General features: G+C 38.4%; 1 protein-coding gene across 2 annotated transcripts; it reads right to left on the minus strand.

Annotated features, from left to right (window-relative positions):
* Positions 1 to 3023: 3023 nt before the first annotated feature.
* LOC133790150 (uncharacterized) lies at positions 3024 to 7149 on the minus strand. 2 transcript variants are annotated; one of them, XM_062227694.1, is made up of 7 exons: positions 6743 to 7149; positions 5368 to 6068; positions 4403 to 5036; positions 4201 to 4301; positions 4010 to 4099; positions 3760 to 3887; positions 3024 to 3553 (listed from the first exon to the last, which is right to left on the minus strand). In XM_062227694.1, the coding sequence occupies exons 2-7, from the start codon at positions 6025 to 6027 to the stop codon at positions 3409 to 3411; spliced, it is 1758 nt and encodes a 585-aa protein (XP_062083678.1). In that variant the 5' UTR covers positions 6028 to 6068; positions 6743 to 7149; the 3' UTR covers positions 3024 to 3408. The 2 variants fall into 2 exon arrangements, with proteins under 2 accessions (XP_062083678.1, XP_062083673.1); XM_062227689.1 differs by having other exon boundaries at positions 5368 to 6073.
* Between the last annotated feature and the right edge of the window lie 18018 nt (positions 7150 to 25167).

Consider the following 25167-nt stretch of genomic DNA (forward strand, 5'->3'; position numbering starts at 1 on the left):
ACCAACATAACCCTCCTCATGACCATAGAGTCATAACCCTGGAACATCGTTTCCTAGCCATGTGACAATAGTCACCGGGGCCTTATACCCTGGCTCTGAGTAACTAGTTTTAGACTAGCCAAGCGTTTATAAGTTCATCGACCTTAGGGTTGGTCCAGTGTTAATGCCTTAGAGCCATTCAACACTGATATCGATTAGATCTAATCTTCATTTGGCTTGGCGTTCACGACGCTATGCCATTTCTGACTCTTAGGTCAGTGTCCCTGACTAGTCAGTACATATACAAGTATACAACATTCGCTAGCATATAATATGCAATCCATGTCCACATTTATCAACCAACATGCCTCAATAACAATCACGCATGTCATATACATATACAGGGTGCAATTGTATTCATACACTGTTTTCTTACCTCAGATTCGAGCTAGAATGATTAAAAGAACGACCCTTGAGAACGATCAACCTTTAGTCCTTTAGAGGTCACCTAATCATAACCAAACACGGGACATCATTAATAATAATGATCAACATAGGTTCCCAAACCAATATCTAGCCTCCGAGAGATCAATCCAAACTAATCCAAGTAGTAGGAACACTCCCGAGGCCTATAACTAAGTTCCCGGGGTCAAAACGTGCAAACGAGGTGAAAATTGGGCAAGGGCTGCGGGCCTGGCACCTTGGGCCGCGACCCCCATAATTTCCTAAAGCAAGGGCCGCGGCGCCCAGCAGGCACAAAAAGCCCCACCTGCTTCTTCAAAGCAGGGCCGCGACCCCTAACTCTGGGCCACTCCCAAACGTGCTTTTAACACTCCAAAGCTTCCAAAATCATACCTAAACATTCCCCAATCATCAAAACAAAGTTCCCAAGCTTCCCAAAGCTCCGAAACCCTCAAAACCCAAGGTTCAAATCAACCAAAAACTCAACAATTACAAAATCTAATTCAAAGCTTAAAAACTCGAGAAACTCAAAACTTAAACTTCGATTACATTCGATTGGGTTGTTTTCCGTCAAATCCTTCGGTTAAGAAGCTTCTAATCTTTCCTAGGATCGCTATGCCTCGATCCTCGCTTGATTCTGACTCCTAGAACTCGAGATTTCTTCGAAAAGGCTCAAACGGTAAAACAAACTGACGAAAGGGAGAACGAGAGGTTTTCTAACGTACGTTCTATCTGATAAGCTACTTCAAGCTTAAGTAACCTCAAATAAAACCTAGTACTTGGGGTCCCGAAAATTTCCTCCTGATCTCAAATATTCCCAATTTATCATCAAATAAATATTTCTATTACCCCAAAATTGACCCCATTATGACAAAATCGCTAATCCGTTATACATGACCGTCTCATGCCGAATAGCTCGAATATATCTCCATAATAATGGAATCTCATTCACAATTCACAATATGCACCCAAATATACAAATTTACCCTTAAAGGGCCAAATCATCAAAACAACATAATATTCAAATGTTGACCCACATGCAGGCATATAACATCATATCATAATATAATTCACATATACATGCATATTATCAATTAATGGCATAATTAAACAAGTATGGCCCTCCCGGCCTACTAATCCCGCCATTAAACCATATCGGAGAATTCAGGGCATTACAATAACTTATTATAATGTAGAGTTTATTCATATTTATAACTGATATTAAATTGAGACTAAATTTTATGGGAATTCTCTGGTGCACCCCTTGGTATTTTTGGCTCGGGAAGTATATTCGGCAAATTTCTTTTTTATGACCGTGTACATTGTAGTTATTTAGAGTATCCTGCAAATTTTCAGAAAATTCTGAATAATTTACAGTACCTGAAACTATGTTCAAAATAGATTGTTACACGTGTGACTAATTTTTTTATGCCTGTGTAATGTAACATGTTTGAACCTTATTTTCAGCACTGTAAATTATTCAGAATTTTCTGAAAATTTGCAGAATGTTCTAAATAATAATAATGTACACAGTCATAAAAAAAAAAATCATCGAAAATACTTTTCAAGTAAAAAATATTAGGGGGTGCATCGGTGTGCCGCTTCCAGAGGTGCACCCGAGAATTTGTCAAAACTTTTATATGACTATATTGTATTTTCATGATAATTTTGTTCTCTGAGTCTTTTTATGCTTGTCATGTATTATCCCGAGCAACACACTCTTGAGCCAAATTATTGAAGAAAAAAAACTGCCAGCTTGCTTAAATTACAGCACTACATCATGCAATTTTGAACTTTATGTAAATCGAATAGAGTTTTGTGACTATTTAAGATTTTTGTGTCTTTTATCTTTTTTTTTTTTTCAGTAAGTCTTATTAATTTTATTGAAGTATTAAGACTACAAATATAGTTTTTATTTCATATGTTGTGAATTTTTGTTAGGATTTGACAATTATTTTTTACTTAAAATAAAAAAATAAATTGCATACACCATATTAGATAATTACGACGATGACCTAAAAAAAACCTCAAATCATACCACGTGAATCGAAAACATCTCTAATGGAACAAAATTTACACTTTTATGTCCTTTTTTTTATAGATTATTTAAAAAATACATATAATAATTTCATGAATAAAATAAGATATTTTTCTTACTAAATAATTGAAAAGAGGTCATCTCTCTCCATATGCTCCTATCAAAGATAGTTAGTTGTAAAAGCCCCTTTAATATATTATATTGCCCTGCCCTTCCTCTAAATTATTTATTTATTGCAAACAAAACCAATTTCGGGTCTTTGTTATATAGATATTCCCTTTAACTAACATGACTACATACCAACTATAAAATCAATAATTACGTTATAGAAAATTGTATACTCAACATGCATTTAATTAGAATTGGATATTTTTCATTTATTAGTTGTAAAAATAATAAAATAATAGCACGTGATTTTATTTTGACAAAAAAATAATAGCACATGTTTAATCCCAACATTTAGAGGCTTCGAATATAAAATACATTGCGTGTTATGACAACAATTGGAAGTTAAAAAAAACAGTCGAATATTTTGGGACAAGTCTGAGTGAATCAAATGGGTGGAAATAGTCATTAACATAATATATTCCTTTGGCTCATAAACACATGCATAATCCTCACTTTGGAAAATTAGAACAACAGAGTGCCGCAAAGGTTTTAAGAACCCTCCCTAAAAAAATACTAATAACAAGTATTATTATCTAACTACATACATACATACATATATATATATAAAAGGAACTAAAGCTAAGCTAATTACATCAACTGAGGAATCGATCAAAAAACATGTTAAAAGAGTTGCAACTCAACAAAGACGGCTCAGTCTCACCATCCTCCAATTTCAGAGTGCTATATAGATTAGATATAGATATAAAGAAGGGTATATAATATAATATTAACATAAAAATGTGCAAGAATAGACGGATGCATCAGCAGGTAGTTTCAGGTACCATCTTTCCCTGCATAGCTTTGTAGCACTGGAGGCTGCAAAGAGGAAGCTTTGACTTGGAATCCCTGTACTTGTATGGATTTTTACACGAAGGACCAGCGCAGTTTTCCCGTGGAGGAGGGTAACTGAACAATCATCATAATAAAACCATTTTAGAAACATCACCAGTACCACATAACAAAGCATTAAAAAAAGAAGAAGAAAAAACTAGACTTGCCTAATCCTATTCAAACCTAAGACATTTGTAGGAGCAAACTACATGAATGACCATTTGAGCTACCCCTTAGATATAATAATAGAATTTGAGGTTACAAGAGAGGTGATATTTTACCCGCAAGGCTTCGGGTCGAAAATACTTGGGAGACCCATGTCCTTGGAGAAGGTTACTACAGTCCCAGTAGGACTCATCACCCATCTGATGGTGTGTGATGCATTTAACAAAGCATTAGCATTCTTCTCCTGCCAGAGAGGAGAGTATAGTACATTATATGTTAGAATTAGAACAATGATGTAAGTATTAACTAATGCTAGTTTTGTTAACCCACAAGAGCTAGAGAGAGGGTTATGGTTTGTTTCAGTACCTGCGCCAATTCCTCCCGACGCTTCTTTATTTTATCTTCCTTCTTTTTCCTGCTAGAATCTTGTCCAAGGATTTTCTTAATTGCTACAGCCTGAAAGATATGATTGAAATAAGCAAACTGCAATAGCAATAGCCATTTCACAATACAATCTCCAAAACAAGTCAAAATAAATATGAATGAGATATACAAACCTCAGATTCCCGAGCGGCCTTCTCTACTTGCATCTTACGTCTCTGGGCAGCCTCGGCTTTCTTCAGCTGCTGCTCCACCTCTGTAAGCTTCTCTTTTTGCTCTAAAGACACCAAAGGCAATCAATATATTGAAATTTATAACTAACAAATCCTACAAATAAATTATAGACCACAGTTTAAATCATGTAAAAAAAAATCTCACTTCTTGATGGAGCAGGTGGTAAACCATTTGGAAACTCGATAAAGCTAGCACCAGGTGCTGCTGATGAATCTTTGCTGGACTGCAGGGCCCGTTGACGTGTTGTCAGGGTCGTTTCCCTCCTACCATCCATCAATGAATCTACAGATTCCTTCCTCGGCTTCTTCCTCTTCTTACTACCATCAAGTTCACCATCAGATGCTGAATCTTCTTCATCCTCGTAATCATTGTCCCCAGATACTCCGTCTATTCTAGACTTTTTCTTCCCATCTTTACCACCTGACCTTGATGCACCACCATTTTCAATGCTTGAAACCATGGAAAGTTTTCTATGTTTCCTGCTGAAATCTTCATCGTCTTCTTTGTAAACTGCAGCTACCTTAGATGTCTTAAGTTTCTCCAGGTACCGAATTTCATCATCCTCATCATCACCAAGCTCCTCATCAAGTACTCGCCTTTTTGGAACCCGCTTGCTCTTGCGCACCGACTTCTCCTCCTCCTTTCCAGAGGTGTTCTTACGAGAAACCTTTCCCATCATAGAATCATCCCTACCAAGACTAAAACCAGCTCTTGAGTTCCAAGGAATACCTTGTAGGCCACTCTTTTTATCCGAAGAGGAAATGTCACCGTTATTTGCCTGCAAAAAAAAATGTTCAAAATAAGATCACCCCTGGATTCTAAGAGTTACAAAAGCATTTATATTAATTTGAAAGATATTATTCCATAAACATAAAATTTGAGATTTCAGTTGCCAAATAATGAAATTGTTAGCTAAACTAACAAAAGCGCCATTTTGTATATGGTAAGTACGAATCCATCAAAAAGGAATTATTCAATGATAAACAAAAATGAGATTCTGTAACCGATTTAAACTTAATAAGATGACTTCTTTCTTTAAAAAGGAAAAGTTCTTTACAAAAATGCAACCAATACTCTACACTCAAGCTGATAAGAAGACCCTTTAATACCTGCTTATGCCGCAGTTTAGAAGCATCTGAATGCCGAGAACTCTTTGAAGAGGATTCAGCAACCCCCGAAACTCCATTGGAGGCAGAGTTGGCTTGAATTGTACGTGTCACACCATTAACCTTTAACTTAACCATTTTAACCTTGTTTTCATTTCCAAATCCATCTCCTGACTGCTTAGAAGTGGAGCTTTCACCATTCCATCCACTACTTACATCAGAATTTCTTAATTCTGATTCAACGCCATCTTTAATTGCATTCGTGCTTTTCCAATTCGCTGGTGCAAGGACACCTTCACTTGAACGCTTGTTACTAAACCCATTTCGTCCATGCTCATTACTATAATATGAATTAAACCCACCATCATTTATATCCATTTTATGGAGTTTATCATCTTCATCACCATTAGAATGAGAAACAGTAGATCCACAATGATTAAGACTAAATTCTTTCCCATTTGAATTTGAATCACAACCAACAATGTCATCACTAGATGCCTTATTTGTATCATCAAAAGGTGGTGTTGAAGACATGGGTGAATCATCATTAATTTCAGCATTAGGCTGTGAATCAGGCCGAGGGCGACGACAAGCTTGGCTCCTCTTCTTCCTCACAGCAACATTGATACCATCAAATCGAGCAGCAGCCCCAAACTCTTCCATCAGAAGAATACAATTCTATATACTTGGTTCTTTTCACAATGCTACTCTACACATTACACAAGAAGAAAAGACCCCCCATAAATCAAGTATTCAACAAAATTAAAATATACAATAAAAATTAGGGGATCGTAATAAGTGTACCCATCTAAGAGTTAAGACAAATTGTGAGATGTTGACATGAGATTTAGAGAGAATGATGCCAATCATTGCTTTCTTAACAAGGTTACTAACTTTACAATGGAACAATCAAACAAATATGCTGGATAAAATCGTAGTTAACAACCCCAGTGCAAAACTACAATATAAGAATCGAGACACATTAAAATCCTTAACACCACAAAAGGAACCAAGCAGCAAAAGAGAAGAATTGAATCAAATCGTTTAAGAATGCATCATCTAAACAGAAAAGAACCCCTTTCCCAAAACTAAGAGAGCGAACGGTTCAACATCAATCCTACATTAACAAAACTATACTTAATCAAATCAATTGCATAGCAAAAACACACAAAAAATCGAAAGCAAACCCAAACAAAAATACCTAAATTACAAACAACAAACCCTAAAGCGGAAACAAAAAATCATCCAAAACATAAACACAAACACAATGACACCAACCATAAACGAAGAGAAACCCACAAACCCAGAAAGAATTCAAGACACCGACACAAGAAGATCCCCATTAAATCAAACAAAATACAACAACGACCCGAAATACCTTCTGGGTCGAAGACAATCCGAGCACCAGGCGTCACCCCCGGGGGGGAAAGGGAAATCGTGAACCTTCTTCTGTCAAATAGAAGAAAGAGCCAAAACCCAGAAAGCAAAACAAGAGAAAAAGAAAGAATCGCAGGAGAGAACAAAGAAAGGAAGGAAAGGAAAAGGGCTGAGGTCTAGTTTCAATGGCGTAACAAAGGGTTACAAGAGAAGGAGGAGTGGATTCTTCTTCTAGGGTTAGAGAAGTTTGGGTAATGAGAGGAAGAAAATAAAGAAGGTGAAGGTGGTAAAGAAGAGAAGGGCTAATACTAATAATCTTCTCCTTCTCGTTCACCATCTTTTGGCTAATTCCACTCCCACGCACCAAAGCCCAAGTCCTCCCTACACCCACACCCACACCCACACCCACACCCCCTCCTGTGGTTTTTTTTTTCCCCCCTAATTTTCTTAATTTTTTTTATTTATTTTCTTTTTTTGGGTTTTAGATAATCTTTGTTTTTCTTCAGTGTTCAACTCGGTTGACGCAACTCAGTAACTCCAACTCGCTTCTCTCTCTTTCTTTCTCTGTCTAATATTCCTATCTCTTTCTTTTGGTTTTCACTACCTATGTGTATTTTTCTTCTGCAAGTTTATGCGCACGTTAAGGGTCTATGCACCCTTCGGCTTACGTTAGTTAGTGTCTGTCTTTCTGACCAATTTAGTGTGACACGTGTCGAGTAGATTTATTAATTTTATAATGTCAATTAATTTGTCTCTTTCTTTAATTTTTAACTAAACACAAAATTGCCATTTTCTTTTGCGACACAAGTCACACATTTGAGACAAAGCTTTACAAAGGAGCGATCGGTAAAAAATAACAATAACTTTTTACAAAATAATCTTTTAAATAATGTGTTGAGTATTTTTTTTTATTTTTTGACAAAATATGTTTTAAGTATTTTTGACATGCTGTCCAATATATCAAAAAGGTTTGTAAATCTATTTTGTTACAAAAAAAAATTAGTGAAAAACCTTCAAATATATATATATATAGTTCCTTATTCTATAGATAATTGTAGGAAATATACGTATGTGATATGATATAATATAATATTTTAATTAAAATATGGTGATTGACAAAATTATATATATTTTTAAATCTATTATTAGTGAAATACGAATGTAGACTTAAAAAAGGGCAAAAGAAAGTATAATATGGAGTGCAATAAGTGTTTCTCTAAATATAATGACAAATATAAAGATCAACAAATTAAGTAGGTCTAAACTCTACCACACTATAAGTTCTTAAATAGCTATTAGGTTTTGTTTAGCTCATCATAACAACCATCTCCCTAAAAAAATCACAAATACCACTTTCGTTATCATCGCTATAGTAGAATGAACATCATGTTTGAACCTCTCATTCTCGTTTGATAAAACATAATAGCTTGTTAAATAGCCTAGAATTTCTTCTTAGCTTCCTACGTAGTTAGTAAGCTGAGTAGATTCACAAGTAATACATGGTATGACCACTAGAAAAAAATAATAAGGGTACTAAGGTACTTACGATTTACTCGTAGATATGGATTGCACTATACAAAATATCTAGTTGTCCTTAAAATGATACTATGATGCTAATTTGATATCTGATATGAAAGACTTAATGTCTACGAGTGGATATGTGTTCATACTAAACAAACAATAATATTATTTAGATCCACGATGGAATCTAATTTTATAGCCTTAGACAAGTGTAGTGAAAAAGTATAATGCCTTCACCAATTTTTAGAGTATATTCTAAAGTGGTCTAAAACTACACCAGATATTTGCATACATTTTGATAGTCAATATATGATTTGAAAGACACATAATAACTTGTATAATGGTAAGTCTAGACATATACGTCGTATACACAATTTCATTAAACAACTACTCTCAGCTGAAATTACCTCTATTGACTATGTTAAGTCAAAGGATAATATTGCAAATCCGCTAAGCAAATGGTTAAACAAAGAGTTGGCTGAAAAATCATCGAGGGAAATGATAAGTGCATAATTATTTTATAAATTTTGTCATTTTTCCTTCATAATTATTCTTGTTTTGATTGTTAAACCATTGATTAGTGTGATTTTAATATGCTAGGATTTTTGGAGACTAATTGCATGTTTGAAGTTGTTTGGAATGAGTTTAAAGTGTTTATGTGGAAGCAGTTGAAGTCGGGATGCTCGGTATTACAAGTCTGAAACTTCATACTCGATTTTGAAATTACTCTAGCAATCTTTTGGGAATTGTTCCAGAAATAGTACTTGCATATCTTTTTCTTAGCTTTCCAAATCATTTTGAACCGTCAAATTTTGACTTATATCAAAAAAATTATGGTTAAAATATCGTTAATGGCTTTAACATAGGAAAAATTGTGTTTACTAAATACCCGACTTAAAAACCTATTATGTAATGACCCAAAATTACTGTTGGGCTTAAGGGCCTTGATTAGTGTGCCGGGAGAGCACAACTGTAAGTTATGTGAATTAATGACGAAAATGCATGATTATGTGACAAGCGTGCTTATATGATTATTTGGATATATGCGATGCATGACTATGTGTATTAGTATGCATGTAGGCCCTGATTAGGTTATAAGGGCATATTCGTAATTTTGGTTCGTTGAGGGCATAAATGTAAATATCTGTGATAAAATGTTGAGACCACATTATTATGTGGATATATTTGTAGCTTGTGACTCGAGGCGATCCTAGCAAGCAGTTTAGCGGGAAAGTCACAGCGGGGATTTATACCCAGCTTGGGGTGAGCCTGGGGATATATCTGAGAATTTGGATAATATATTGGAGACTATTTGATATTGAGAAATATAATTGGTGATTAGTTAGGTATCGGGAAGTAAGCGGTAAATATTAAAGATACTCGAGGAATTAGCGGGAATTGGGAGTAATGACCAAAATGCCCCTAGAGTGATTTAAAGGTTTAATTATTATTGGGAGGGCAAGGTGGTCATTTGGCTTACTAAAGGATAGGTTATATTTTGCTTTAAGGCTTTAGTGGAAGTTGTAGATAGACTCAGAAGCTTAAGGAAAAGAAAAGAAGAAGGAAGGAAGGAAAGAAAAACAGAACACTTGGAGCTATCACTTTCTCTCTTTCGGTTGGGTCATCTCTTCACCATTCTTTGTGACTTTTGGAGCTGGAATTCCAGAGTAAGCTCAGGTTGGAGCTTAGGGCTAAAGACCTTGGTGAAGCTAGAAGAGCTAGCAGAGATTAGCCACTCAATTGAGGTAAGTTTCAAGGTTTCCTGATGTGTTTTTCTGAGTTTTATTGAGATGGTTTCTAAGTTTGAGTTTTGGATGGAATAAAGGGATATAAGCTTGAGGAGTTGAAGGGCTTGAGGCTGGTTGGATGCTAGGGATAACTTAAGGTCGAAATTCTCCATAAGAGGTAACAAATTCTGGCTTTGAAGTTCTAAGTTTCTGAGTTTCTGGTTGAATCTTTGAGTTCTTGGGTTCAATGTTTGTTTTCTTAGTTTGATGATGCATGTGGTTAAGTCTTGTATTATTGGGTTGTATGGGGTGAGATATAGGTGATGGTAGACTCAATTTGGTGTGTAGTTGAGGTTTGGAAGGGTTCCAAGGGGTTTTGGTTTGAGGAAAATCGAAGAAGGAAAAAACAAAGTGTTGCTGGTCTGTGACTAGCGCTGTAGCGCTAGCCTTTGGGCGCTATAGTGCTATGCTTGGGTTTCCTGGTGCTTTTGGTTCTGTTTGTAGCGCTATAACACCCTTTTTGTAGCACTGTAGCGCTACCCTATTTCCAGAAATGGGTTTTTGGGTTATTTCTTAGGGTTTTTGCCCGGGGGCTCGGGGTTTGATTCCACCACCCCCTTTGGTGGAATTAGGGCTTCCCGAGGGCTCGGGATTGGTCCCGAGGCTAGGTTTTGGATTTGAGGTTTGGTGATGATTCTGATCTATGGTTGTGACTAGGTGCGCGCTAAGGTTCAGACGGGATCGTGCTTGAGGATCAAATTGAACAAGCTAGCGAAATCTAAAGGTAAGAAAACTGCACCCGGTTATGTGATTGTGATGGGACTAAGTGCTCCCTATATCTGTATAATGTCATAGATGGTATTATGCCATGGGACATGTGGTAAACGACTTAAGGGTGCCGTAATCAATATTTGTGCACATGGCGCGGCTCGACCACTGGTAGCTGAGGACAGCTTAACATTCACTGAGCTCGGTTTAAGCGGGCCGGAGTCAGTGGGATAAACAGAGGGTGCGGCCTAAGGGCGTTAACCCTGGTTATCATATGTGATTTGATTATTGATATGAAATGATGTGCTTAGTATGTTAAATACTTGATTAATGTGAGTATCTAGAATGTTGAGTATATGAGTATACTGTATGGGTTATCCGATTGATTGTTGATGATTATGCTCTGTGATTGTGTTTTCTTGCTGGGCCTTGGCTCACGGGTGCTACGTGGTGCAGGTAAAGGCAAGACCAAAGTGGACCAAACCTGAGATGGAGAGCTTTGGGGTTGAATGTACATAGTCAGCTGATCGGCCGCCACGGCCGAGGAGTGATACAGGACAGGGAGAACCTAAATGTCTATTTTTCCCTTAGAGTGGCTAGTAGCAGTACATTTGTTCTGAATTTTTGTAAACTGTCTTTCAAACGTTATTACTTTTGGGATCCCATGCACTAAAATATTCAAATGTATGAAAAGTAACTTTTGTGGCCAAACTCTTTAACCCTAGCTCAATTATAGTTTCAGTAACACATTTTTAACTAAATGACTTGATTAGCAAGTCTCGCACATTTGTAAACACACAGTGTAACGGTCTTGGCTATCCAGGGTGTTACAACTTGGTATCAAAGCGTCCTAGGTTTAAAGGTTCCCGAAGACTGGTTGGACATGTACATTCGCCGCGAAAGACAAGCTCGACTTAGGGTTTGGTAATTGTGTATATGGTTATATGCTTAGATGAATAGAATGGAATATGACCGTTGATATCTGCCTGATTAATAGGGAGCATGAGATACTGATAGGGCCTGGCCCTTGACTATTGCATGATGAGATTGAAGCGTGCTGATTAACATTGCTGTTGCATGTGAATGAATATTTGGATAATGGTTTGTGTACTGAGTGTATGTGGTAAATTGCCTAAATTGAATACATATGTCATATATGTTTATTGGCTTGTAGGAAGCAAGATGAAACGTGAGTATACTTGGTTGTGATAAAATTCAGTAGCTAAATGTGTAGTATTGTGGATTTGTGTTTAATATGCTTTATGTGTGCACGATAACCGTGGTTATTTGGGACCTAGCTGTGGATTGGTTTAGAGTGTGAATCTCAGGGTTGAGAAGGTTAGTCAGCAGTGGCGGATGAACTCAAATGGTTTGCGCCTAGAGTGATTAAGTGGACTTGGCATTGTTTTACGGGGGGATTGTAGATAATAGTGGGAGTTGGAGACCTCCATCTATCCTTGGGAGCCGCAGCAAATGATCGTTGGTATGTGAGTAAGCTGTTGGGTTTAATAGTTGGGATTAGGTAGAAGAACATCGGACTTCTCTGGGAAAGGAGTTGTTTTGGATGCTTTGATAGTGAGGCTATCGGTGCTGGTTTATTGTGAGAATATAGACGGATAAGGGTATTATATGGAAGGCCTAAAAGGCGTTATCCTCTGGTTGTAGGGAAAGTTTAGATTGCCTAAGAATTGGTCAGCGGATGGGCAAAGTTAATTCCATCCTTGGTTATATGGAGATGAGAGGTCATGATTAAGGGGTTATGCTAAGTATTTGTGGCAGAAGAATGCCTTAAAATGGTACTCGGGTTGAGACATTAGCATGATGGGTTGGAAAGGACTCAGATGGTGAATTGATAAAAGAGGTTATAAAGACATGGTTTGAGTTGTGGAGACTGGTAGGCTTATAAGCTTGATTTGGAATAATATGGTAATAGTGGTGTATGATAATGAGTTTTGTGAGTTGGGTAATTCATTTTGGGAAATTGATACAAGCGGGTGTAGTTGGAATGATGATGACCCATTTAAAGATTAAACTCTGGAATAGTATAGAGCGTGTGGGCCACTCCGATGTAAGAATTCAACATCTGTATTTGGGTAGCAGAGAGGGCCATGTTATTGAAGATCAGTGAAATGAGGCATAAGGCATGAGTGCCAGAGTAGTAGATGGAAATGCCTCCATTGGTGGAGTTTAGTAAGGACAGATTCTCGGTAATCAAGTAGAAGAACCCCGGACAGTTCTATGGCTCCTGGTTTTGTCAGGAAGGGGCAATCTGATTGACAAGATAGCCGTCAGGATAGTGATGGGAACCAGTGAAGTTATTTATTATACACCAAAGGCAAGAGATGCCACCTGGGAGGATGTCAGGTGAGGGCACGATTTTTACATGGGATGATTCGATATGTTAGGATAGATTTCCCAGGATTAGGGGATGGAAGACTGGAATGTCTTGTTACATTTGAAGCCGAGGCTAGTTCCTCGGAGTTGATCGGTTAATTGGAAAGTTTACGTTTCTGGTTATATAATGAGTTGGAGGAGTTCGGTGTTGAGAGTGTGTCAAGAAAGAGTTGGACATGAAGAATTTTCCTTAAGGCACTTTGCGAGGGGCTGGAAATACTAAAGAGGAATTAGGAAATTTTGGAAGAGGAATTGGGACACAAGTAATAGAGAAGTTCGTGGTGAGAGCAATAGAGTTCGTCATATGGAAGCCTTGGCATGAGTCAGAGTGAGAATTAATTTGTTAAGAAACAACCTTGGATAGTAGGGAATATCATTTGGAGTACTTCAGTTGGACTGAATGGAAACCAAGTTGCCCAGTAGGGATTCGGGTAGGTATACAAGGAAGGATTGGGTACATTTCAGAACTCGACTTTAGATAGGTTCGGTATCAGGGACATTATGGAAGATGATAATGATTTGATAGAAAGAATTACTGAGGCAATCGAAGAAGTTTACCCCAAAGAGAGTCAGATAGAGCATCGCACGGTGGGAATTGCTAGCATAGTCTGATAAAAATAAAGAGTTTAAATGCCCGGTTACAAGTTAGGGCAATGTCTTCAGGAATTGATCTACGATCTGGTTATTACAAGCGGGGATCAAGGAAAGAGACATTTCAGGAATCATAACTTATACCGGGTAGAGTGTGATGAATTCGTAACAAAGGTTCTTAGTTGATTCAAGCGTTAGTAACTCGGGTAAGTTCTACAAGCAGAAGATATAGGAATAGTACGGACAAATCTCCTTCAAGGTTTATGGACGATATGATAGACTACTCCCAGTCAGAAATAGGAAGCGAACGACTACTACGCTGAAGATGTTAGTATTAAAGAAGCAGGGTTACAGGTGAAGCTCCATGAAGTGTCAGTTTGGTCTCGCCAGGGGTATTCAGAATAATGCTACTAGAAGAATAGGGAATAGGTATGAAGAGATTTGACCTGAAGCCACAGAGAAGCTACTTAAGAATGTTAGAAGGATAGGGAGCACAACAAGATCGATAAACGCGTCATCTACTACATAAGTGTCTTCACAGACAACTACACCAGAAATTAGAGGAACATCAAAACTTGAAGTTAGACTGAATGGATAGTGTTAGATCAGAAGTTCAGAAGACAGAGTGAGAATTGGTTAGCGCTTGGTGATGCAGGAATATGCGTGTTATAGTGGGATATATAATTGCAGTATAAAGGACCTAACTCTCAATGAAGATATGAAATTGTGAGGGGTGCATCATAGGTTGGGGGCACGCCCAAGCTCAGATCGATGAGAGGATGAATGGAGTCTCGCGGAAGATAAAGTGGGAAAATGGTCAATTTACTTGGTGTAATAGGTGGATAGTGTATGCATAGCGAAAGGTAATGAGTGTTTGGTCATTCGTAAGAAAGATAACGTGGAGACTCAGATTTAGTGAAATGTAATGAATGGGTGGTAGGTGCAAGAAACCCTCAGCTGTACGAGGAAAAAAAAATTAGTTGGAGGCGGATCTCTTAATTGGGAGATGTGTGACAGTAAAAAAGGAACGCCATAGATTGTAATGGAGTGGACAAGGTAATGACTGAAATTGGTATAGCATTAGTATGTGGTGGAGAACGGGTGTGTATTCTTTGAACTATGGAATCCAAAGTGCTGGTTTTGGTGGAAGCGGGGAAGAACCCTGATAAGGTATTACAAGTTAAGATATCAAGATCAGATGAATGATCCGATGGGAGTTTGACGTAGAGATGAGAATTCCGAATGGATATCATTCCACCTCCTGGGGTATGTTGTATCGGGAGGATTGAGCGGGTGACAGAATCTAGTGCACTTGGGTATTGGAAGGTAAAGTGATATGGCGGGGTATCATAGGAATGAACCGCATTAGACTATAAGTAAGGTGTTTGGATAGAGAAAAGTTTTAACTCAGCTGAATGAGTTAATGTAATTGGTTCAGGTGAACCGGTAATGGGATAGAACGTTGATAGTGCTGAACTGAGACCCCATAGTATTCCAAGTTTTGGAAAGGAACTAAATGTAATGCCCCGAAATCCCTAATGCGGTTTAATGGCTGGATTAGTAGGCCAGGAGGGCCATAACTGTTTAATTATGCCATTAAATGAATATATGCATGTTTATGTGAATTATATTATAATATGATGTTATATGCATGCATGTGGGTCCACATTTGATCATTAGGGTGTTTTGGTAATTTGGTCTGTTGATGGCATATTTGTGTATTTTGGGTGCATATTGTGATTTGTGAATGAGATCCCATTATTATGGAGATATATTCGAGCTATTCGGCATGAGACGGTCTTATATTATGAATTAGCAGTTTTGTCATAACGGGGGTCTTTTATTGGGATATTGAGTTATGAGAAAGTTATTTGATGATAAATTGGGAGTTATTGAGATCAGGAGGAAATTCTGGGAGTTTTGACTATAATGTCCCGGGGTGTGTTTTTGGGACCCCGAGCACTAGGTTTTTATTTGAGGTTACTTAAGCTTGAAGTAGCTTGTCAGATAGAACGTACGTTAGAAACCTCTCGTTCTTTCCCGTTAGTTCATTTTTACCGTTCGAAGCATTTTCGAAGAAATCTCGAGTTCTAGGAGTCGGAATCAAGCGAGGATCGAGGCATAACGATCCTAGGAAAGATTAGAAGCTTCTTCACCGAAGGATTTGATGAGAAACAACCCAATGAAAGGTAATCTAAGTTTTAAGTTTTGAGTTTTTAGAGTCTCTAAGCTTAGAATTGGCTTTTGTGAATCGTTGAGTTTTTGGTTCGTTTGAGCCTTGAGATTTGATGGTTTTGGATCATTAGGAAGCTTGGGAACTTTGATTTGATGATTTGGAAGTGTTTAGGTATGTTTTTGGAGGGTTTGGAATGAAGGAGAACGAGTTTGGGGATGGTTTTGGGTTGGGGGTCGCGACCCTGTTCTTGGGCGCCGCGGCCCTAGCTCGAAGAAGCTGGTAGAGCAAGTTTGGCCTTGCTGGGCGCCGCGACCCTAGGTGTTGGGTGCCACGGCCCTTGCTCCTGGAGTGGCTGAGGGCCGCGGCCCAAGGTGTTAGGGCTGCAGCCCTTGAGCAGGTTTGACCCCGTTTGAGTGTTTTGGCCCCGGGAACTTGGTTTTAGGCCTCGGGATGGTTCCTACTACCCAGATTAGTGGGGATTGATGTTCCGAAGGCTAGATCTTGGTTTGGGAACCTTTGTTTATCATTTTATTGATGGTGTCCCATATTTGGTTATGACTAGGTGACCGCTAAAGGGCTAAAAGTCAGATTGTTCTCAAGGGTCGTTCTTTTATTCATTCTCGCTCAAATCAGAGGCAAGAAAACTGCACCCCATATGTGACATGCATGGTTATTCTTGAGGCATGTTGATTGTGTAAATGTGGACATGAATTGATTATTGAATGCTTAGCAAATCTTGCTCACTTGTGCATGGTACTGACTAATTAGTCAGATTTGGGAAAGGTGCCAGTATCAACTGTGAAGCTGGGACTTATTAGTCAAGTTCGGCAGTGGTACTGGGCACTGGTCACACAGTGCTGACTTATAAGTCAGAACGGCCTTAGCGTATTCAACGCAAGCCAATAAAGATTAGATCTAATCGACATCTGCATTAAATGACTTAGAAGAGTGTTAATGCCGGACCGACCTCAAGTTCAATGAAAACTAAAAGCGCTTGTGTGACTTACCCATCAATCACTCATCTGTTAAGTTAGAGACTTACCCATCAGTCTCTCATTTGTTTAAGCTAGTGACTTACCCAACAGTCACTCATCTGTTTAAGCTAGTGACTTACCCAGCAGCCACTCATCTGTTTAAGCTAGTGACTTACCCAGCAGTCACTCATCTGTTTAAATTAGTGACTTGCTTGTCAGTCACTCAGTATGATTTACTAGAACCTCAAGTGATATTCACTCATCTGTTTAGAGCTATAAGCTCTGTGTGATTACAATAATAATCAGTTGTTAATATCTATATGCATTATTGTGTTTTCTTGCTGGGCCTTGGCTCATAGGTGTTATGTGGTGCAGGTAAAGGGAAAGAAAAGCTCACCCAGCCTTGAGCGGAGAGCTTAGGTGGTGATGTGTACATATGCGGCCGCTTGACCACCAAGGCCAAGGAGTTCTCAGAGGAACTAGGGGGATTACCCTATTTTTGCCGCTTAGGTTGGCGGGTTTGTAAATTTGAAATAGTAATGACCTTTTTGAGTTGTAAATAACTTGTAAACGTTTTGATGGGCCCATGAACAGTTTTACGTTTTAAATAAAATATATCCTTCCCTTTTTTATTGGTTTTCCACCTTAGCCTGTTAATAACACTTAGAAGTACGTTTTTAACCAAAGGACTCGGGTAACGAGTCAAATTTCCAGTTCACCGTAACTGTTCTGGGGTAACCAGGGCGTTACACTAAAGAACGAAGAGAATAGAGTGGGGACTCGGAATTATCGGTTGACTGCAGATGGAATAGCAGTCTAAAAGCTTAACAATCATCTTAAGGAATTAAGCATTGAGTATGCAAATACTTGAGATATCAAGGAAAATGTAATCCTTGGTGAGATAGTAACGGTGATGAATGCTGGAGTACAGTGAAGGTGTCACGGCACAGGTCATGGTAAGATAAAAAGCAAGGGAATACCATGCGAAGTAAAGAAGTGAAGGATAGTGGGATCTACGGTTTAGTATTGGTTCAGGGAAAAAAACCAAAAAAGCCATCAGAATTCTAAAGGCAGGGGTGTCTGCCTATCTGAAAGGACCTAGGAATCTATAAATTGTTAATTTTGGAATACAAAGTTCCGGGATGAGAGATTTGTATCTATCCAAGTAAGTGTAGACAAGGAAAAATATGATAATTGGAGAAAGAAAGGGGGAGAGTTCTGACCCCTGATTCGACATAAATTCTGAAATTGTACCAAGGGTTAGGTCGGGGCCTATAGATTAATCTCACCCTGGTAAGGGTCAAGACCCATAGGAATTCCCAGTATCAAGAATAAGACAATGAAGTGATCATTGTAAACTAAGCAGACCCTGAAGTTTCAGCAGGTTTGTGGTGCTGGCGGGGGTTAACGAAAGTATCGCTATTAGACAAGATCTTGAAAGCAAGATTGTTACTCTCGTAAGAGTGTTATCAAGGAATAAAGTAAAGGCATTAGACCCTGGAAATTATAGTCAGAGGTGCAGGGTTTATTATCTGATATGTTTGAGTAAATTTCGAGGACAAAATTATTATAAGGAGGGGATAGTTGTAACGACCCAAAATTACTGTTGAGGCTTAAGGGCCTTGATTAGTGTGCCGAGAGAGCACAACTGAAAGTTATGTGAATTAATGATGAAAATACATGATTATGTGACAAGCATGCTTATATGATTATTTGGATATATGTGATGCATGACTATGTGTATTAGTATGCATGTGGGCCCTGATTAGGTTATAAGGGCATATTTGTAATTTTGGCCCGTTGAGGGCATAAATGTAAATATCTGTGATAAAATGTTGAGACCACATTATTATGTGGATATATTTGTAGCTTGTGACTCGAGGCGATCCTAGCAAGCGGTTTAGCGGGAAAGTCACAGCGGGGATTTATACCCGGCTCGGGGTGAGCCTAGGGATATATCTGAGAATTTGGATAATATATTGGAGACTATTTGATATTGAGAAATATAATTGGTGATTAGTTAGGTATCAGGAAGTAAGCGGTAAATATTAAAGACACTCGAGGAATTAGCGGGAATTGGGAGTAATGACCAAAATGCCCCTAGAGTGATTTAAAGGTTTAATTATTATTAGGAGGGCAAGGTGGTCATTTGGCTTACTAAAGGATAGGTTATATTCTGCTTTAAGGCTTTAGTGGAAGTTTTAGATAGACTTAGAGGCTTAAGGAAAAGAAAAGAAGAAGGAAAGAAGGAAAGAAAAATAGAACACTTAGAGCTATCACTTTTTCTCTTTCGGTTGGGTCATCTCTTCACCATTCTTTGTGACTTTTGGAGCTGGAATTCCAGAGTAAGCTCAGGTTGGAGCTTAGGGCTAAAGACCTTGGTGAAGCTAGAAGAGCTAGCAGGGATTAGCCACTCAATTGAGGTAAGTTTCAAGGTTTCCTGATGTGTTTTTCTGAGTTTTATTGAGAAGGTTTCTAAGTTTGAGTTTTGGATGGAATAAAGGGATATAAGCTTGAGGAGTTGAAGGGCTTGAGGCTGGTTGGATGCCAGGGATAACTTAAGGTCGAAATTCTCCATAGGAGGTAACAAATTTTGGTTTTGAAGTTCTAAGTTTCTGAGTTTCTGGTTGAATCTTTGAGTTCTTGGGTTCAATGTTTGTTTTCTTAGTTTGATGATGCATGTGGTTAAGTCTTGTGTTATTGGGTTGCATGGGGTGAGATATAGGTGATGGTAGATTCAATTTGGTGTGTAGTTGAGGTTTGGAAGGGTTCCAAGGGGTTTTGGTTCGAGGAAAATCGAAGAAGGAAAAAATAGAGTGTTGCTGGTCTGTGACTAGTGCTGTAGCGCTAGCCTTTGGGCGCTACAACGCTAGGCTTGGGTTTCCTTGTGCTTTTGGTTATGTTTGTAGCTATAGCGCCCTCTTTGTAGTGCTGTAGCGCTACCCTGTTTCCAGAAATGGGTTTTTGGGTTATTTCTTAGGGTTTTTGCCCGGGGGCTCGGGGTTTGATTCCACCACCCCGTTTGGTGGAATTAGGGCTTCCCGAGGGCTTGGGATTGGTCCCGAGGCTAGGTTTTGGATTTGAGGTTTGGTGATGATTCTGATCTATGGCTGTGACTAGGTGCGCTCTAAGGTTCAGACGGGATCGTGCTTGAGGATCAAATTGAACAAGCTACCGAAATCTAAAGGTAAGAAAACTGCACCCGATTATGTGATTGTGATGGTATTATGCCATGGGACATGTGGTAAACGGCTTAAGGGTGCCGTAATCAATATTTGCGCACATGGCGCGGCTCGACCACTGGTAGCTGAGGACAACTTAACATTCACTGAGCTCGGTTTAAGCGGGCCGAAGTTAGTGGGATAAACAGAGGGTGCGGCCTAAGGGCGTTAACCCTGGTTATCATATGTGATTTGATTATTGATATGGAATGATGTGCTTAGTATGTTAAATACTTGATTAATGTGAGTATCTGGAATGTTGAGTATATGAGTATATTATATGGGTTATTCGGTTGATTGTTGATGATTATGCTTTGTGGTTGTGTTTTCTTGCTGGGCCTTGGCTCACGAGTGCTGCGTGGTGCAGGTAAAGGCAAGAGCAAAGTGGACCAGGCCTGAGATGGAGAGCTTTGGGGCTGAATGTACATAGTCAGCTGATCGGCCGCCATGACCAAGGAGTGATACAGGACGGGGATAACCTAAATGTCTATTTTGCCCTTAGAGTGTCTAGTAGCAGTACATTTGTTCTGAATTTTTGTAAACTGTCTTTCAAATGTTATTACTTTTGGGATCCCATGCACTAAAATATTCAAATGTATGAAAAGTAACTTTTGTGGCCAAACTGTTTAACCCTAGCTCAATTATAGTTTCAGTAACACGTTTTTAACTAAATGACTTGATTAGCAAGTCTCGCACATTTGTAAACACACAGTGTAACGGTCTTGGTTATCCAGGGCGTTACATATTAATTTACTAAATACTCCATATTTAAGTAAATTAATGTTTACATGAATTTATTTAAGAAAAATAAAACTTTTATTGAAACAAACATGAACTAATTCATTTTACAAACATGCAACTCGAGATTTCGATATTTAAAATAAATCATGTTTTACATGCGTAATAAAAATACAAATTTTAAGACTCAACATAAAACCAATGGTTATAGACCTTTATAAAAATAATGCATAAGTAGCAATCCCTTGACCCCTAGGTCAACCATTCACGACATGCACACGTAGGACCAAGCTTGCTCCAACTCATTGCTTCATTTACTATGCTTTCGCTCTTACCTGTAACACAGAGCACCCCTGAGCTAACGCCCAGCAGGATGAGCTATATGGGTCACAACCCGAAAGCCCAAAAACAAAACATAAACTAATTCATATGATCACAACCTAAATTATAAACCACTCATAATCTACCTTAACCTAAAAAGAGTTCAATAATAATTCATATCGTATCATATCATTCTCATAGCATAACTTAACATATCATAGCATACCATAATGTATCATAATTATTACATAATCATAGCATACTACATCCTCTCATAACATCACCTAATCATAGCGTATCATAACATATTACAATACAATCATCATATGTATTACCGACGTCATTCCAGCCGTAAGCCGGTGCTAATCTGGTTAAGTGTGCAACTGAGCATGGGAAGCGCAAACATGCATTTTATCATAACGTACACATGAAATTTAATAACGTAAGCATGACACGCAAGCATACATCAAACAAACAACGTAAGCAAGTGTTGACAGTTTATAGTAGCAAGTGGCGTCCCACCCTAAACCTCCGCGGCCTCGCACACTTACCTGTTCTGATAACTACCATGCCCAACATCTTACTAAACATAAAACAATGTCATAACATAAACATAGGTCATAGCAACTCTGCTAAATTATATTCACACCCATATCAATGTAAGCATGCAACAACGTACATAACACATGCAATATTCATAAAGTCATAACATACATAACAAAATCATAATCATAACCATAACATACATAAATTTAATTAGATCACATATACATTAATTTGTGCCTTCAAATGCACACCCCGTGTTACAGTGACCACTCTGCTTACCTCAGGTCCAGCAGTGCTCCAAAACACATCCCTTGTTCCATTCAAGTATCCTTTAGAAATTCCTAAGCCAAACAACGCACAAGCTTAAACTTAGAGACCATACATTGATCAGTAAAATATGCATGAAAGTGTACGTGGTCATGTCAAGTAATAAATTTCGTAAGAACATATATTGTCCCATAGAGACTATTAACCAATTACCAATAATCGCTTTTCACTTTCCATTTGGTGATTAAATTTAAGATGAATAATTCTAAGTTACGAACACAATTTAAATAATTATAAATAGAACAATGAATCGAAGGATAAAATCAATAACAAAAAGTCTAGGCAATTAATTTCATCAACTTTTTATTCTATTAATTTTACTAATCAGTTCTAAATCTCTTCTTCCTATTCTAATAGCAGGTCAACAAAAATCGATTCCTATTCTTTTTCAAGATATAAGATCTCAACCTATATGCAAGTTTTCTACATCTCTGTGATAAACTTAAACACATAGCAGGCATGAAGAATGGTAATGTAACATCCTGGATAACCAAGACCGTTACACTATGTGTTTAAAATAGTGCAAGACTTGCTAACCAAGTCATTTAAGTAAAAATATGAATCTAAAGTCATAAATAGGTTAGGTTTAAAAGATTTTGGTCATAAACAAATAATTTTCATTAAAATAAATATTTAGTACATGGGATCCCAAAATATGGTTTAGAAGACATATTTACAAAATTTCCAAATGTTATAAATAAACAAAGCCACTCTAATGGAAAAATACACATTTTAGGTTTCCGTCCCTGTACAATCCCTCAATCGTGGCGGTCGAGCATCTGACAATGTACATCTCGCCCCCAGAGCTCTCCAACCCATGGTTGATTCATTCTACCCTTGCCTTTACCTACACCACGTAGCACCCGTGAGCCAAGGCCCAGCAAGAAAACCATAACATCATAGCACGATCAATATTGACAACCAAATAATTCACAAAGCATAATCAGATATTCAGCAATCCATAGCATTCACATAACCAGTGGTAACAATTGACAAATCAACAGTCTTTTAATTAGGTATTCAACATGCCATAATCATCAGATTAACAATAGTAAACATATCATACAATATTCAGGGTCGATGCCCTTAGGCCGCACCCTCTGTTTAATCCATTGTCTCCGGCTCACTTAGGCCGAGCCCAGCGTTTACCCCGCTAACTCTGGCTCACTTAGGCCAAGCTCAGTGATTATTTAATTAACCTCAGCTACCAGTGGCCGAGCTGCGTCCTGTGCGCAAATATTAATTCCGGCACTCATAGGCCGTTAATCTCACGCTCACATGGCATAATACCATCATACAACATTGCATACAAGTATAGGGAACTCTTAGTCCCAACATAGCCACATAACCGGGTACCATTTTCTTACCTTTGATTCTGAGCAGAGAATGCGAAATGATTATGAGCACGGTCCTTAGCCTCGAGCCTCGGCGATAAACCTAGTCACAAGGGCCATTGATATCCATCAACTTCCAATCACAATAAAATACCTAAGAAACAAAACTAGCCTTTGGGACCTCAATTTCTACTAAACCGGGTAATAGAAATTGTCTCGAGCACCTAGGTTCGAACCCCCAAGCCCTAATAATACTTGAAATACTTCCAAGACTAAACTACCCAGGCGGGTCGCGACTTGGCTCAGCAAGTCGTGACTTGCCCCAAGTCAGAGAGCAAGCTTCCAAGCCAAAGGGGAGGCGGGTTGCGACTTGGCCAGGCAAGTCATGGCGCGCCCCCAAGTCAAAGAGAATCCCAGGCTAGAAGGGCCACACGCGCCGCGGTGCCCTCTGTCCAGGTCGCGACGCGCCCCCTTCGACCCAGAAAATTCTGGGTTTCCTCTTCTTCTTCCCAGCCACGAACTACTAAGCTTTAACCCATAATTTTCTACCAACAAAACTCATCAAATTCAATCAAACCAACTAGAATTCTAAGGCTTTTGATTACTCAATCAAACTCAAAACCAAGGCTATATTACCAAAACTAACAATCCAATTCAGCAGCTATATTCTACCCAAAAACCAATCAAACTTACCTCTTGAACTTAAAACTCAAGAACACAAAATCAAGCAAATCAAACATAACCATCCACAGGATTTGAAGCTTACCTCATGATAGTGATGACCCCTGAATTGAATCTCAGTCTATCCCAGCTCCAGCCTTTAATTTCCTAAGCCTTCAGCTACTAATTTCCCCTTAGCTTCCTCAATGACTCCTCTAGCCTTGCTTCACAAGCCTTCAATCCTCAGCCATCCTATTCTAAAAGACCCCAACTTCTTTTAGCAATTCAAGCCTTCCCTTTCCTTTAATTTTCTTCAGCCCACGCCTTAGCTTATGCTCATTTTTTCCTTTAGCTTCAAAGCTCAACTTTCACCAAGGGAGAGGGAGAGAATACATGAGAGATGAGAGAGGGTGAGCTGAGAGTTTTCCTTTAGCTTCTAGTCCCCTCTATTTTCCTAAGTCTGAGTATATCACTTAACCCAAATGACCATTTTGCTCTCCGACAACCACTTAATACTTAAATCCATCTAAGGGTATAATGGTCATTTTGTCGCCGGTTCCTGCTAATTCCTCAAATGTTCCAAATATTTACCAATTAATCCCGTCATCCAATTACTTTCCAATTATTTATCCAACACCTAATAATTTCGAACATATTCGCTAAATTCCCAAATATACTCCCCAGGCTCCCCCGAGCTTGGTATAAATCCCTGCCGTGACTATTTCGCCAATCTGCTTGCCAGGACCGTCTCGAGCAACATGTTGCACATATATCCACATAATAATGTGGTCTCAACAATTTATCACATATAATTACATTTATGCCCTCAATGGGCCAAAATTACAAATATACCCTTACAAGCTAAACTGGGCCCACATGCATATCTAATACTCATAAACATGCATTTAATCATGTAATCATGCATGCCACATAATCATGTATTTTATCATTAATTCACATAAATACCAATTATGCTTTCCCAACACACTAATCAAGACCCTTAAGCCTTATTAGTAATTTTTGGTCGTTACAGGTAACCTAATTGCTACACAAGTCATACAAGTACTCTCGTCCAATATGTAACCTATGTCTATATGACAGTAGCATATTCAATTCGCATCTTTCGAG

The sequence above is a fragment of the Humulus lupulus genome, chromosome 1 (genome assembly GCF_963169125.1).
Source record: "Humulus lupulus chromosome 1, drHumLupu1.1, whole genome shotgun sequence".
Taxonomy (NCBI): domain Eukaryota; kingdom Viridiplantae; phylum Streptophyta; class Magnoliopsida; order Rosales; family Cannabaceae; genus Humulus; species Humulus lupulus.

Bases quoted from the DNA above. Each gene is read 5' to 3' on its own strand.
- LOC133790150 (XM_062227694.1), bottom strand. From the start codon at position 6,027: ATGGAAGAGTTTGGGGCTGCTGCTCGATTTGATGGTATCAATGTTGCT. The intron at 5,037-5,367 runs GTATTAAAGGGT...TTTTTTTTGCAG, and splicing joins CTAAACTGCGGCATAAGCAG to GCAAATAACGGTGACATTTC. The intron at 4,100-4,200 runs GTTTGTATATCT...CATATCTTTCAG, and splicing joins AGGCCGCTCGGGAATCTGAG to GCTGTAGCAATTAAGAAAAT.